The sequence below is a fragment of the Vicugna pacos genome, chromosome 4, assembly GCF_048564905.1.
Source record: "Vicugna pacos chromosome 4, VicPac4, whole genome shotgun sequence".
Lineage (NCBI taxonomy): Eukaryota > Metazoa > Chordata > Mammalia > Artiodactyla > Camelidae > Vicugna > Vicugna pacos.
Window position 1 is genome coordinate 35,733,194 of NC_132990.1, and position 17,354 is coordinate 35,750,547.

The 17,354-nt window shown below is 42.4% G+C and overlaps 1 protein-coding gene across 8 annotated transcripts in view; it reads right to left on the bottom strand.

Moving 5' to 3' along the window:
• Positions 1–17,354, bottom strand: part of KANK1 (KN motif and ankyrin repeat domains 1) — a 203,995-nt gene that overhangs the window by 42,886 nt on the left and 143,755 nt on the right. For 5 of the 8 annotated variants that reach the window (XM_072959510.1, XM_072959509.1, XM_072959513.1 and 2 more), the window contains one exon: positions 13,048–13,167. In XM_072959510.1, the coding sequence (XP_072815611.1) occupies positions 13,048–13,084 (37 nt within the window). In that variant the 5' untranslated portion in view covers positions 13,085–13,167. Of the gene's footprint in view, positions 1–5,390; positions 5,677–7,687; positions 8,058–9,104; positions 9,260–13,047; positions 13,168–17,354 lie in introns of those variants that run through there. The other 3 variants (XM_072959514.1, XM_031677157.2, XM_015250317.3) reach the window with 3 other exon arrangements.

Genomic DNA, 17,354 nt, shown 5'->3' on the forward strand with positions numbered 1-17,354 from the left:
TAGATACTTTGAAATATAGGGTCCAAATAATTCCAAATTAACTTACCCAGCAACACCTACATTAGACAAGCGATTTGAGTTGAACCAGTTTTTTTCCTGGTTTTTGGACTTAAAAAAATTTTACTGGGATATTTACATACCATAAAACTCACCCATTTTAAGTGCCCATAATGATGAGTGTGTAGTTAATGTATACAGTTGGGCATCCCATCACCACAATCCAGCTTTAGCAAACATCCATCACCCTAAAAATTTCCTTGGGCTTGTTTCATTATTTGCTTTTAACAGAGAAATTTTCTTCTTTGTACTTTGGAGAAAAATCTGGTTTTATTTAGTTATATTATTATATTCCAAACTAAGTATTAAATCAAAAGACTTGTTCTTAAGAAGTAAACTGAGAAAAGCATCTGGAAGTAGTGTTTCTTAATCCTGGAAAAACTAATTCTGCTAAATTTTTATTTTATAAATAGAGTCCTGGTAAGAACATAGCTTATTCTATAAAGCAAGTGAAGGTAATTATTTTGTCTAGGTGCTCCTACGAAGTGAGGCCTAGCAGAAAAAGTCATTGTATGCAAATAAATATCTAGTCTTTTATCAAGGATGACAAAACTTAGGGTGGGAGAAGAATTAAAAGCAGGAGCTCCTTCTGCCTGGAAAGTGTCCATTGCATAGGTTTACAATGTTGGGAGAAAGACACACCTGTCTGCCTTTACTCTCCCTTAATTTATGTACAAAAGAAGCTGCCAATGAGATCTGGGAGGATGAAGATATACTCAAGGCTTTTCCTCTGACAGGTGGGGAGCAGCCAGGAAAGCTGACCGCCCATGAGCAGGGCACTGGGCTGGAGACAAAGCCTTCTGTGACACCAGGCCAGCAGACAGTGCACTTACGATTCTTCTACCAAGCATATGTGAACCCACAGTTCTTCTGGTGCTTACTTAACAAGGTAACTGCATCAAGACTTTTTCCCCAGAGGGCCTGACCCCCAGTCTAGAGATAAAACCAAAGTTAAATGAAGTAGTGAGTGGTAACAGTGAACTACATTTTTGGACATCTTAAGGTGCATTTTTCCTAACGTAACCTGAATTTACCTTCCTCCTGCAATATGCTCCTCTTCTCCTTGTTACCGACTTCTTAACACCCTTTCAGTCTCAAAGACACTGCACAGATGCATCTGAGTTATCACTCTCACAACAGCCTCCCTGCCCCATCTTCCCCCACTATCCACTGCGCACAATTCTTTTGGACCACACTATCTCGAGGGCTTCATACACATATGAGCTCATTTACTCTTCAAGACAACCCTATGAGGTAAGCATGATTATTGGATTTTAGAGATGAAGCTTATGTCATCCCTGTTGCTACTCAATTGCTCTATTAATACGACACAGCACTGGAAAGCCATGCACCAGGCATGTTCTTCCCTGTAGCCCCTAGAGGGCAAAGAAAAGTGAGGAGGGGAAGAGAGCTGGCATTTCCAAAGAGTGGGGAGGGGAAAGAGCACACCACTTCAGTGCTTTGCTTGTACTATTTCTTCTCCTTCTGGTGCTCCCCAATCCCAACCTTTGCAGACAAAATTCGTCCAGTTTGCAAGGACCAGCTAAGTATCAGTTCTGTCAGACATTGCTCCTTATCCTTCCAGGGAGCCACATCTTCCATCCAGGCTGTCAGGGCGGCTTGCCTTCGCCTCTGCCCAGTTTGTGCACACATCCAACGTCCCCACAGACTTAGAGGAGCCCTGTCCTCTTCATCTCACCCAGCACTGTGCTCCCAGCACTACAGGTGCCCAGGACCCGTTCACTCCACGTGATTCCTTCCAGAGGAGCCACACTTCGAGTGTCTGTTTCCTTTTAAAGAGCTGTATGAAACTGTCAAGGACTCTGAGTCCATGCCCTCGTTTTATCACCGAGGCAGGACTCAGGGCCAGAGGGGTGGCAGTGTTAACATTACCTCTGCCATTCAAGAGCAAGGAGCCAAGGCTAGAGCCTGCCAGAGCAAGCACCCCCATGCTACAAGTTCCCCACCCTGCTGAACAGTCAAACTGCCTGGGGCTGCTTCCAAAAATGCTGAGTCGCCCATCACCCCCTTCCATCTCCACCCCAATGAATCAGAATCTTCTGGGGTGGGGCTAGGGACATCAGCATTTTTAGAAGCTTCCCAGATGAATTTATGCCACAGACAGGGATGAGAACCTCAGCTCTAGAATAAGCAAAATCTGCAAAGTTAAGATTATTCTTTTTTGGATTAGAGGAAGTTAACAGTCAAACTAGGGGCAGCCTCTTACACAATACAAGTAGCCTCAATGTTCAGATCATAAATTCAAACACCTCCAGAGTCCAGGTTAATAAAGGAAAGGAAGGGGTTTGGAGGGGGTTGGGAGAGACCAGAAGGCACCTGTCTTCTCCAGGTGACTGTGGACCAGTGGAAGTACACATCCAGTGACCCAAATCTTCAGAGTTTTCAAGAAAAGCTGAAGAAATCATTAAGAAGTCTTGGTCATTAATTCAGATTAAAACAAAACTTTGAGTTGGTCAAATAGAACACACTCCCAGGCGTCAGTATGACACCAAGCAAGGACTTCATGGTATCCACCTGGGATCCAATTTCATTTCTGTCTCCATCCCTTTCCTCTCCCCATTTTCCAGGTGGCCAACTTCTGCCTCCTCATTTCAGACTGCTAGAGTCCTGGCTGAAACAAACTATAAAACCAATTAGAAAAACAATTTAATTTAGCTCTTTCTACTGAGATGTTTCACTTAAAAAAAATAAAGACAAAGACAACAAGCAAAACAACAGCCAAGGATCCCCACCACCATCTCCCTTGCAGGTAATCTTAATGTGTAAAAATCCGACCTATGAGTCTTCATCTTAAAAAGAGACACACTGAAAGCAGGATGCTCTGCGATCACACTCCTGAAGGGCCTGAATTATTTCTGCTGTGTTTGAGGCTTTCCCACAACCCCTAAAGAATACAAATACTTTATCACGGCTACGTTACCCATCCTCTCCCCTCAGAATTGCAACGGGACGTGACACCAAAAGCTGGGTGTCCCAGGGAACTGCAATGAGGGAGAAAAGTGGGCAGAACTCCTGTCCTCATCACCAGGACTCCTCCTCCACCCACGTTCATCACAGCCTGAGGAGGCCGACAGGACTTGAAGGGGATTACAAGGAAAGGACAGGTCCAGCAAGAGCTTACAGGACTTTCTCATCCTGTTAGGTGTGGACAGCGCTGGGTGCTGGAAGAAGAAACCTCCTTTACCTGCCTGAATCAGAAGGATCTGTACCTAGAACTTAACAACAGGGAGATGGTCTAAGGAGAGGCCAGAATCAACATGACAAGGGTGTGCCCTAGCGGAGGTGCGAGATTCCAGACAGGAGAGTGAAATTAGGCAGAGGACTCTCCGGATGACGGGATGACGGGCCTCTCTTAAAGGACCATGAAAGAATCCTGTGTCTTTGCTAAACCTTACGCAACAAAGTGCATTTCCCCAAACACATTTAAGGCTTAACACTGGAGTCTGACTTTCTACACGTTGCCTCATGACTATTACTTTCATCAAATTTAAACTAGAGACTTTCCCATGATATGTTTTCGTCCGAGATTTGAAATCAGCATTTTAAAAAGCCAAATGCAGAATGAATTGAGGCATGAAACTAAGGGAATTAAAACTTTAAATGAGATTACTGGAGACCATAAAGGCTATAAATGACGTGGCAATCAGGACAGTTTATTTCCTCCCATCTAAGAGGGGTGATAGATCTGTAGAGACCTTTCCAAGAAAACAGTGGAGAGAAGGAAAGTAAACCAATGGCCATGCCTCCACCTTAGAGGTCACCAACTGGGGTTCTCATCCACAGTTTGAGCCGGCCCACCAAACCTGGCCAGGTGAAAGGCAAACGGAACTGACTGGAGCTCTGCCTCCTCTCTCTCTGGTTGGGGTGTCAACAAGCAGAGAAAGGAACAAAGAGGCCATGGGAGCTAGACTGAGCTTCCCAGTCACCTCCCACAGTGCTCCTCCCTGGATCAGACCCGGTCTTCTCTCCCCAGAACCCAAGGCACTTAACAGACAATCCCATTTTGAGCCTACCTTAGAGCATGTGATGCAGCGAAAGCCAATACTACACCTTCCACTTTGCTGTGAGGTGAGAGGAGGAAGAAGGCAAGTTGAGTGCATGTGACAGAGTGAAAGCCACCTGATCATCCAGGGAGAACACCCAGGTGAACAGGCCGGGAGAAAATTGCTAAGGGGGTCACAACTTAAGATTGGCAACTGGTAGGGCTCAATTCAACCCCACGGATTCCTAAGTGGGCACTGTGCCTACGTCTTGCTCTGTATTAGATGCCCAGCATCGCAGCAGCAGCAAGGAGGTGTGCTGCTAACATTCGCTGGTTGAACGTTGAGCCTGTTGGCCATGCTGAGCACAATGGGCACATCAAGATGAAGATGACATGAATCCTGCCTCCGAGGACCTCAAAGCTTACAGATTAATGAAACATGCAACTGTAACTCTTTACAAGAAAGCAAATGATGGCAGCTATTTAACAGAATACAAAGCTCTCTAGGAATAAAGAGGAGGAAGGAGTGAATTCCCATTGGGAGTATCTGAGAACACTTGTTGGAAGAGGTAGGAGAGGAAGCAGGACTTGAAGAACAAGAAGAGCTTATATGGACAGACATGGGAAAGACATCCAGGCCAAGAGGACAGTGCCCTGGGCAAAGTCACCAAGAGGGGAACAAGGCATGGAAGGACTGGGGAGCAGCAGTTGGAATGGTGGAGAAGCTCTTGGAAAGAGCTGGTCTCTTACAACCTGGAGCCATGCAGGGCTGGGAAGGCCAACCATGATTTTTGTAGGCATCACGACTGAAGACACAGAAATAAACCATGATTTCAGTCAACATAAGGCCAAAACAAAGGCTTAGAGTAAAGAGCAGAAGATAGTTAGAGATTAAAGTTAGTGAAAGCTAAAATGTTTCAAGAGACAGAAAAAAAATAACAAAAGTATAGAAAACTCAATGACCCTTAATCTTGCCAGCCATCCTTAACAAAACAAAACTCACAAAGTAGTGACAACAAGGCAAAGACGGACCAACTTCCACAGGACCTCAGGGTTGGTCCATTACACAAAGAAGGGAAACAGCTGCCCTTCTGCCAAATAAATTTCTGTGCAGCCATTTAAAAGTGAGCTCCTTAATGAATGAATTCACTGAATTGAATTATTTTTGCTGAGTTTTATATCATTCTTTCTGGTAGTCCAAAAACTATACCCTGATTTAAATTCACCACTATTTGGAAAGCCTGCTTTTTCAGTACCGAAGTATCTAGAGGACAGAAAACCAAAAAATAATGCTCCAGAGGAAAAGCCCCTGGCTCTAAGCCCTCTTTACCTTTCTGGAAGCTTTTCTGTCTTGGGTTCCTTCATATGAATTCAGTGTCCTGAGGTGGCGTAGGTTCCAGCGGTGTTTTCTAGTGCCCAAGTAATGTCTGAGCACCCCTTCAGAGAATCCACAGCTCCTTGAGTATGTGTGTGATGCTCGGAGCCTGCTGGGATTCCTTACAGGAGAGGCTGACAGGGAACCAACCACAGAGCTTATGATGTGATGTGACCGTTTCCCCTCACACTGCCGAACAGCTGTCCCTGGGGCAGATTTGGAAGCTGTGTTAAGCATGGTGCTAATGGAAAAATCTGGTGGCAAAGGGCTTCGGTGTTTTGTAATTTTTTCCTGTAAGCTGCATTGTTGGAGCAGTGTGACATGCAAACTATCCCCTCCTCCCCTCCTGGCCTGCAGACTTCCAGGTCTCCACCCTGGTGTGCTGTAAAAGACAGCATATCATCAGGCTGAGTCACCACCTGAAGAGGCGGCGGCGCACTGGTTAGGGTACATGCTGCGTAAAGCCGGCAGGTACTTCCACCCCCTCTGCCAGGTCATGGGAAGACAAATCCGCCTTTGTCCTCACAGTTGGAGGGAGCATGCCAAGTGGGTTGCCTCAAAAAACAATTCCATGGGGTGGCCCTGATTTGAATAAAGCATCCCAGTCAGTCAGTCTGAAATGCTAGGGAAAAGGAAATAAACTGGCCAGCCCTTAGTGGATATATTGACTTGAATGAGGGAGACAATGAGGGCAGAGGGAGAATGAACTTCTTTCGATTTTAGTTAGAAGAAAGTAAGAACCGATGCACGTGACTAAGGGTTTAAAGACATTAAGCAGCTGGGCTTATGAGCGATTAGAAACGTCACCTTCCTCTCCCTCTTCCATATTTCTCACGCGGGAATAGTCTCCCCAGGAGACGCTTAGGCACACCTGCTGTACAGAAACACCTGAAATGCCTTGGCCTCACAGACAGTTGATGCCAGAAAAAGGGGCACTCAGAAGAGCGGGCAGGGAAGGGAAAATTTGGCAGGAAAAGCTGAATCGATATTTTCACAAAATCATTTGCAAAGCTGATAGAATTTATCAACTGAATTAAAAATTGTGAGACTGAATTCAGAAAATCCCATTCTGTCTCACAGAGATCATGTCCGAAATACAAAAGATCCCTCAGAGAGAACCACTCCAATTAAATAAAAGCACAAAAAGGGAGTTAAAAATAAATATAGCACTTGTGACTATTAATAGCAAATTGCTTCCATAAACTATTACTCTAGAGCCAGCTCCTTTAAGTAAAGGTTTACACGGTGAAACTGTAGCCATGTCCACAACCTCTGAACCAGCTGCAAGAAAAGTCATGAATCACCTAGTCTGGCTTGTCACAAACAAGACAAATTAAGAGTACAAAGACATGACTTTCCAGATGAGAACAAATGCCATGAATCCAACACCTTTTCTCCTGCCTCAGCTCTCCCTCATGTCTACAGTTCTGTTTTTCATTCTGTTGGTTAGGGAGGGCTTCTGAATATTATAGAATATTACTTAATCTGAATTTTTAGCCACGGCTTGCTCCAAGAACTGCTGGAATTAGAAGTCTGGTCACACACACACAGACACACAAAATCCTCAAAATAGCTACATACTGATTTTTAAGTTGTGAGATCACTTGTCCATACAGAACTACCAGCTGAGATCACTAATGCTATGTACACAAGGGAGCTGCATATTTTAAACACTTCTCTTGTTTGCAGGCTTCATAATGAACTGCAGAACCAGGCTTATCCCCTAAAACATAAACATACTTTTCCTAAAAAGCATATGGAAATGAGTAAATCAGTCACATCACACTCCAGAAATATTTAACAGGGCAGCCAAGAGAGCAGAGAGAATCATCCAATTTTCTGACTTAGAACTGCAAACTGTTTGAATGAATCTTATCAAGTCTCATTTCCTGGTGGGCTCTTCTTTGAGGTTTTTTATCAGAGAAGTCTACTCAATGCCACTTTTAAGTATGTTGTCAGAAAAGAGCAAGAATGCATTATCTCTGTGAATTTGAGAACTATGCTCATTATTCTTCATGCCAGGTCAAATTAAACAGCTTTTTACAGAAAAGGTCCCCAAAGCAGAAACTGTGAGCGTTAGTCACTCATTTTCCTCCAAGCCCATTCAAACCTTTCTCAGAAACTGCACAAAGGAGATGAACTGGAATTATCGGGGACACAGGAAGAAGGAAGCTAATGGGCTCAACCAGCCCACCCAAAGTTCTTCCAGAAAGAGGGGAAGTGCATAATCAGAAACAAACGCCAACACTCACGATGGGAAGTTCTGCGGGCGAGCAGGGCACAAAGGATTCAAATCCTCGTAGGAAGGGCTGTTGTAATCCTTCTCCTCACTCTGCAGTCTCAGAACAACAGCAACAGCTCAAGTTCTTAACATAGCAAATCTCCCCGTTGGGTTTTTAATTTTGTGTTTTTCCTTTCTTGTTGGCACCCGTAGAGTATCTGGGCAGAAATCGACAGCGGAACAGTATCTCGGGCCGTCATCTGGTACTAGCAGAAGCCCGGATTCTATCCTTCCTACGCCCAGGCAGGCTGGTACTCCCTGGGAAACAAGCCATCCTTCCTCAGCTTAGCTGGAGAGCTAATCATCTGTCTGAAATCTGATGCTTAACCCATTACAACTCACTCACGGTTTGAAGCAAGAAAGCTTATAAGGTGAAGCTGGCTACAGGTTAAAACCAAAGCCTTGAAAGTTTGTAAAACAGGCAAGCCCTGACAAGGGAGAGACTCTTCAGAACCTCTCCGGGGCTGGATGAACTCTGGGGTTCTGATTAACCTGACAAGCAAGACTCCAAAGCTCAGGGTCTCCTCTTTGTAGGCGTTCTTGGCATTTTAACAGCTAAGAAATTCAAATGTAAATACTTCTTACTGAAAACATAACTATCTTCTCAAACACCATCACTGTAAGGAACAAATTATTTATAAACTTCAGTGTAAAATCGGCCTTCAATAAACTAACAACCAACGGTGTCATTTACAGTTGAAATGCATAATCTAATTAAATCTAGTTTTTAAACACATCAAATAATATGATGAAACTGCACTGATGTACGATATACACACACACACACACACACACACACGTATATATAGATTAGAATACGTTTATTTATTTGGCTCTATGAAATAATTCACACTAAGAAAAAATAATCCGTCAGGAAGGATATTTATTCTTAACCATTCTACTTTTGGGTTTCATGTAGTTTTCTGAAACACATACTTTCCCTTTTACCTGTCCAATCAGAACTTCATAGACACCACACTTCTGATTTTTAACATCAACAAGAATGCCTCAAACTATGGAAAAAGATTCTCCACACTCAACTTTTGGCTTAGCCATTAACTAACCATAAGTCGTGTTTTGCCATCTGATAGTAAGGAAGGGAGGTTGAACAGGTGAAATCAAGAAGACCCCTTCCAGCTCTTATCTATGTTTTTATGTTATGCAGTTCTGTCTTACCCCCTCAGCTCTTCTGATAACCACTGAACACACCACTCCTGGGAAAACACAGAGCACATATAGAAACACACGTTTCATCCTTTTGCAGATTGCATCAGGAGACCCTGGAAGGTCATGGAGGGTACGTGTGAATTACAGCAGCCGCAGTTTTTCATCAGCTCACCCTCTGCCTTTGGAGTAAAGCAAACGCAGAGGTCAGGTCTAAGACTCACCACCGTGAACAGAACGTCTCTGCCACTCTCCGTGACCTTCTTCACAGATGGTCTGAGAAAACACCAGGCCGGTTCCAGCCAGACCAGTCAGTGCAAACTGGTCTTGCGCCTGACAAACAGCATGCAATTCCTCCTGGCAGGTCCACCGCAGTGGGCTCAGAGTTCTGTTTGAGAAATGCTCCCGCCCAGAAAAAATATTGACACAGCCGAGAGTGGGCTGCACTGTACTGCAGCATTCTACCTGCTCTGTCACGAGTCTTTGGCTCTGTCCGATTGACCAGGTCTTATCAGTGGCCTTTGTACCTCATTTAAGATCAGCATGGAGACAGAACGTGGAGCCAAATAACTGACCAGGATAACAAGACTTTATGAAAGTTATTATATTAATTTAAAGTGACAACCAAAGGTTTAAGGCAATTCAGTAAGTGTATTAAATGAGTAAATCTTTATCTGTCTGGAAAAATACACATGTATTTAGGCTATGAAAGAGAACAGCAAGAGGGAGAAAAGCTATAATAAACTGGCGAAGGCAAGTATTAGCACAAATAAAAATGGTGATGGCGAGCATAAAAAGTCACTCCCGAATGCTCATCTATCCACTTCACTGAACTGTTAGGCACAGGACAATAATTCAATTCTCTCCACAGTGTCACAGCATCCCACAGAGCCTGGCACAATGGCACCTGAGCAGGTGCTTATTAGATCAGGAGCTCATGACCGGGACAGCAGAATAGGAAGGATGACCAGCACTTTAGGTCTCAACAAGTGTTTTTACGGTTATTGTTCTGTTTTTTTCTGGAAAACAATCCTGTGAAGAAGGTAGGACAGGTAGTATCATCTTCATCTGACAAATAAGCCACTTGTTATTTGGCTTCTAAAGAGATTCTAAGCTCTAATTAAAGTTTCACAACATTAATTAGTGTTTAGAGAGGTATCCATCAGTGCACCCAGTTTACAGCATAATGTGGAAACCTGAGAAAAAGCAGACTGTCCCCACCCCTAAATTCTACAGAAATACAGCAATTTTCCTAACCAATGATACATTTACTTCCTAGTTACTTTTTTACTTCCTAGTTAGCCATAAAAGAAGAGAAGGAGTCAGTCATGAGCAATTTACGATGCTCATACCTCATTACATTAACAGATGACACTGAGCTCTTCTTAGTAATACCATAATAAAACGTTTTAAATTAATGAAAACAAAACTGGACCAGTCAACAGAAGTAGGATGAAGGATCTGGTGGAAAAGAGATAACACTACAACAAACAAGTGATAACGAGGGAGTGGTAGTAAGAAGGAAGATGCAATCTGGAAGAAGTTCACAGGTAAGGCTGCCAGGTTTAACAAATAAAAACAGAGACCATACAGGTAAATTTGAATTTCAGATAAAGACTACTTTTATAGTTTAAGAATGATCTCTACTTTACCTGGATACTCTGTCCATGAGGAGACTTCAACTTCTACTAGAATGTAAGATCCTTGAACGCTGGGATTTCTGCCTGTTTTGCTCACTGCTCTATCCCCGGTGCCCAGAACAATGCCTGGCACATTGCAGGTGCTCAGTGGTATCTGCCGAGTACTAGTAAAGTTTATTCCTTAAGCTTAGATGGTACGTGCACAGCTGTTTGTTATACAACCTTCACACATTTTGTATGTATGAAATGTATAGTAATAAATTTTGCAAACTACAGCATTAACTAACTGCTCTTATTTTAAAATCAGTACCTTTCACTCAGTCTAACTGAAGGACCCAATGGGGAAGTCAGGGTATAAAAGGATCTGTGAATGGTCCCTTACCCAGTTTAAATTCTGAATAAGAGTTTAAAGAGAGAGATATGAACATGAGATGATTAGTGTGTGTATACACACACACACACGTATATGTATAGGTAATGTATGCATGCTTATGTATCTGTGCATGTGTATGTATATACACACACATTTATACACATGCATGCATATGTAAAATTAAAGTAATTGTGTACGACTGAGCCTCTAATCAGATTTGCTTACAGGCTTATAGAGGTCATGGTGACTAGAATAAACAAAAACCTCTCTTTGCCTGGTCCAGACACCTGTCTGCAACAACAATTCATACCCTGACACCCCAGAAATCACAAATCAGAGCGCTTTCCTTTGCTTTCAGACTCAGTGCTCAGACCTGTTAGGCAGGACACCAAGAGAGGAAGAAAGGGTACAGCTGTATCGTCAGACTTCAGGGACAAAGAGAAAAGGGATACTCCAGGACAAGTCAGGTCGGAAAAGGAGTTAGGGGCACTTGGGGTAAGGATCTAAACCCTGAACTGAGGGTTCTGCCAGAGACATGAGAGGGTTCTGAGGCACCAACAAGTGCAAGCCCCCTCCCTCCGAGTGTGCACAGAAGTGAGGGCGGGAGAAGGGAGGGAGACCACAGCATCACGGGAGGCTGATACCCACCCACGACTCTCAAGAAATTTCGCCATGTTTTAGTCTCCTTTCTTACCAAATATTTGACTAGAGAAACAAGTAACAACCCTGAGTTTTCTTTCTTCACTTAGGTAAGTTACTGAGCTACTCTGTGCCATCACACAGGGATGACAGTGGTGCTGAGGATAACAGCATACACTCATAGGATTTCTGCGACGATTAAATATGAGAATACGGGCAAAGCATCCTGGGCGCCATGGTAACAGTAAGTGTTCATTAAATGTAAGGTATTGTCATTCGTATTTCATTACTGACAGCAGTCCTGAGCAGAATCTGTAACAGTCCTAAGACTGAACAGTAGAAAGGGGAAGAAGAGTGAACAGATTAAGCTCAGCTGTCCTAGAACAAACAAATTGAGTTTATGTAGGTTTGGTCTGGGGCAAGCTATAGCAACGTGCCAGAGGGGATATCTGCAGCTGGGGTTGCTGGGACAGAAAGTCACCAGCTCAGAGGTCTCCTCTTGCTGTAGTTTTTAAAGTGCTTTACAGCTTCCACGCCCTTGTTCGCATGTTTCTGGGCTCTCAATGGTCCCAACCCTTCAGGTGGATATATTTACTGATGCTTTACACATGGAGAAATGTCCTGGCCCGTAATTCATGGTTAATGCTGGAAATGGGACTCTAATTTAGGTCTCCTGACTCCAATTCCACATTCTCTCCTTTATCCAGTGCTCAGAGCCAGCAGAGCTGGGACCCTGGGCTCAAGTGCTCCACAAGAATTCCCACATACACAGTTACGGCTCCCACACGCTCCACTGTTGGCAGATAACACGAGAGAGGAATAAGGGGAGGACCAACTGGGGTGGGCTGTCATCTCCCGCCATGTACTGTCTCTCAGGAGGCTTTTCTCTCCATTTGTTGTACAAATTTCTCCAAAACCTTACATAAGCAATATTGGAACAGATACGCAAACTGTATAGGTCCCCAATATAACTGAAGAAAGAATTATAATACAAGTCTTTGTGATTCATAATATGACTTGTTGCATACTCCTCTCTGGAAAAGTTCCTTTATTGAACATATCCTTCTCCCTGCTCCCCCACTGTTGAGCGACATCAAACAAAAGCTGCTTGGGAGTGGATACTAGGAACTGGGTTTAAGGATTCAAACTCATTTCCTCTCTCATCACTCAATCCCTAGTGAAGAAATGCAAGAGTATACATTACACTTGCATCAGCCTTCAGGATTTTACATTTATCTTTCCACACTCCAATAAAATTGACTTAGGTAATAATTTAACTAACTGATCTTTGTACATAAAGAGACTCTAAAGATAAAAGCAAATTCTCTAAGAGATTAAGAAAAAAGAACAAAAACTTCAAAGGACAGAAAGTTGCTTTGAAATCCTAGTTATGTAAGAAACTTGCTATTATTTACCCATTATTAAAAAAGAAATAAATCAGTTTGAGCTAAGACATACACTTACTTACATACACACACCACACACACACACACACTGTCCAGAGCATGGAGTTACCTGAGGTACAGCCGTTAACCTTTGTGGTGTGAGCCATGTTGGCTTGACTCCAAGGACAGATCCAGAAAGGAGTGAGGAGTCATGCAAATTTTATGCATCAAGTTCCCAAAGGCATTCAACCTGAAACAATAAAGAGAACCCCATCAAAATGGGTCATTTAAAGATATGTACAACACTGAATCTTAGACTTCTGTTTACAAAGATGACTGCTAAGGGAGAGAGGAAAGCGGAAGGTGGGAGAGACAGCCTAGTGACCAAGGTGGTGGCTGCCCTGGACCTGGCCACTCGATGTTAAGAGGATGGTACACCTACAGGTGTACCCATGGACAGATGCTGAAAGCAGGTCTCTAGATACAATACTCCTATGGGAGATAAAATTGGTTCTCTAGACACATGACTTTTTTAGGAAGGTGGCCTTCAAATACAAATGTGTATCATTCTGTAGAATTTCACAAACTGTTGTTGGTTTTTAAATATATCCTCCTTTCCAAATGCTAGTTCCACAGTTTCATTTACTCAATTGCAATTTCAAAGCAGTTGTTGTACCAAATGTTCACATTTTTTTAAAAGATGAACTTCTTGTGAATTTTTTTGTGATACCTCAAGTTTTTCACCAACCCAGTCTTTTAAAACATAAATCTGATCCAGGCAGTCCCCCTCTTTAAAAAAATCTTTAAAATCTCCCTTTGTCCTGTTGGATAAACTTCAAATGACATACCATTGCACATGGTTTTGAAACATTAGAATACATGCTAGGCAACATATTTCTTATTTTATACTGATTCGGTATTTAAAAGTTAATTGAGACGATACAACAAGATATACTACAGTCACAAAATTTAAAACAAAAAATAAGAAAAAACCAGAAAAAAACCACTGCTCTAATCTTTTGAATGCCTTTTTTAAAATGTTGGCAAGGAAAGCAAACAATAGTACAGACAGAAATATTCCACTTCCACTATGCCCAAATTCTCACTCTAGACACAAAACTCGGAGAAATTGAGCTGCATAAATTCCGAACGGAGAATTAAAGCGTCAATTCAGAAACCCATCTGAGTTCCCAACAACAGGAGAATGCTAAAATAACAGATCCATGTACCCTGGATTCTAATGCAGCCCCTGAAGTCATTTAAGAGCTTTTAATAGTAAAGTACTCAAAGTATGCTGATTAAAACTGTATTCTGTCACAACCTAATTTTGTTTAAAAAAGTATGTATTTACACATTTATTTAAAACAATTAGAAGTAAATACACCAAAATGTTCATTGTGGTTGCCCTTTGGTGATGTAATTACAGATGATTTTAGCTCCTTCATTTCTTTAGTAATAATAATTATTAAAAAAAATTTGCGACTTTCTGTAAACTTTGGTTTTATTTGCTTTAAAATGCATTTGAAAAAGAAAAGAGTATTTAAAAGTGCTACACAGAAGGAAGCCATCAGGTCATGGTCAGGGAGATCATAAGAAGTCAGAAATATAAGTAAATAAAAAGGAAGAAGAGGAATTGGCTGATCGCTTTGATCACACAGGATGAGACTTCTTGCTGCTTAACTAGGGAAATTTTCTTCATTGTTTGAATGGGTTTGCACTACAGTTCAAAGCTAACCACTGTGAAAGCAGTTCAGCGCAAACTGTAAAGGACCGGTTTTCCACAGGCTGCTTCTGACAGGTGCGCTCCCTCACATGGCTTTTCCAGCTTCAGGGACTACAGCTCAGCTCACTTGCAGAGACCTGATTCTCAATCTCCCACTGGAGGCCTCCCAGCTCCCTGCTGGTCCCCAGTTTCTGTTTGGCAGCACACCAAGAGGACAGGATGGCTCTAATCTCTCGGACTATGTGGCAATCATCTGACTTTCCTGGAAACAGGCACTGGTCCGGGTCCATGGCATTGAACTTGGAGAGTCACAGCTAGCTGAATCAAAAGGCAGGCTTCAGGGATACAGCGAGTGTTATCTTTAAGAAGAGGAATGACTATCCATGTCTCACAAATGCAGCTTTGTGTTTTTTTTTTTTTTTTTGAAAAAAAAAAACAACAGGTAGAGGCTGGGAGAACTGAAGGAGGAGGAGGAGTGAGGTGATAAGGGGGCAAAAGAAAGAAGCCCAGCTTCTGGAATCATTCAACTAATTATACTTTTAAAAGTCAACAGCAACAAAACCTAAGCAAAGCTGTTTACTGGCCCCATTCTAGCCCTATGTGATTGTGTTCTTGCTTCATAAAGGCTTGTAAATACCACCATTTAAACTCTTGAGGGCAAACAGAAGGCAAGAAGAAACAAGCTGCAAGGGTTATGGGTGAATGAAGTATGTGTCAAGGTATTTGGATGGAGATGTGCCCAGAGCCTTCCTCGTCAAGCTTCATCAACTTTGGTCCAAGGTCCTCTCCTGTTATTGAACCTCCTTCACCTGGCAGAAGATCTTTATCTCAGATCCAAACTGGTTTCTCCCACCCTCCCCCAAACTGAACAATAAAATCAAAATAAGGTGGAAGCCTAAAATCAGGAACCATAAGCATATCACTCGTAAAATAACAAGACGTGCCTGTTACTGGGTGTGGGTCCTGGCAGTGCCTGTGCAAAAACAACAGGTTTGTATTGTGTATTGATTTTTTCCCAGTTATTGTTCATGCCTGACAGGTGGCCTCAAATGGTGAAGACTCAGTCTTCTTAATGATATGCAGATTCTTATGTCAGTGCATTGCATAAAACAGGAAAGGGTTGGCTATGATCCATTCTCTGTTACAGATCAATAAACTGCTTCTTTTCTCTGTCAGAGAAGACTGCAAACCAGTAAATCTTAAGTGGTACAACAGTGGCTTAGTTTTGCTCGCTAAGAAAAAGCACTTCTTTAAAAGGATTTAGGAAAATTTATCAATAGAATAAAGAATCTGTCTTCTTCTCTATTCATTTCAAGAGGCTAATCTGCATTGAAGAACATTTTAGGCAGCTCCCCCATTATGGTGCAGAGAATAATGTAGACACTGCATGAATTAACCCCATAAATACATGAGCGTAATATGAAACAGATATAGAAAAGAGCTCACTAGACCTTTTCTAAGAAAACATCAATGAAAATAAATGTAACTGAAATCTGATGTGCACGCTAGTTAGCAATGCCAACCAATCCAATGCCGCTGCCTTGGTTAGAACCAAGAAAATGATGATGATGGTGACAATACTGATGAAAGCCAGTGTTTACCAAGCTCTTACCTCTATTGGCTATTGAAATCTAAAATGTCATTGACTCTAAGATGCACTGTTACTTTAAGTACCACTGATTTAAAAAAAAAAAAGATGTTGCTAATTAAATGGTAATAAAGTGCTTCTTCAAATTACATTAATGGTAAGACATCCTCATTTCAGAAGTGTTAAAATGCAAAAAGTGTGCATCTCAGACTTGGTGAAATTGTGTTACCTTCAAGGCACTTTTTAAAGCATTTAACAGTTATTACCTTAATTAAACCTCACGACAACCCTATAAAGTACTAAAATCCTCCTCCCCATTTTACAGATAGGAAACTGAGGCACTGGGAGGTCTGGAACTTGCTATGGTCACACAGCTAGTAAGTGACAGAGCTACACTCAAAGCTAAGCAACTCAGCCCTGCAGCTCATGCTCCAGCCCCATGTGATTAATGATGAAGAGCAAGGGCACTGCTGCTTCAACAAACAGGAACTTACCTGCATAAATGAGTGAGGTCCCTTTCAAGGCAGTCACCTAAGGGATGTATGTGCTTACTGCAAGGACACTTTGCTCAAATCCCTTTTAGGGAGACAGTTATGTTTCAGAATTTTATGTAATACTGGTTTTAAAGCAGTTGTATTTCCAACTTTATTCCTGGAGATTATATGCTGAAGAGCTTGAGGAGGCACTTGTGTGACGCAGGGTACGTCTCAGCACTTAGCCATCACAGTCTCTTCCAGACTAAAGGAGAAAGCGTTAGAACTGCAGTGTATACAAAGTTCAACTCCAATCCACAGTAAGGTGGTCTGACTTTGCCCCCAAAGGGTGTAAGTGGCCAAAAACTGTATTAGTAAGAAACCAATTGGCCTAAGTCTTAAAGGATGAATAAGTGTTTTTCAGGGAGAAAAACATGCTAGGCAGAAGGAACAGCACATGCAAAGGGAGGAGACGAGAAAGTGCAAAGAAAGTAGTGCTGAGGCACAGTCTGCTTACAGGAGGGCTTAGCTGTAAGTGACGGGAACTGTCTGAGAGAAGGTGGACACAAGTAGACCGGGTACTAAAGAGAAGCCTAAAGGAAGTAGATTCTGTAAGAACCAAACAGAAAAAAACACACAGACCCAGACACACA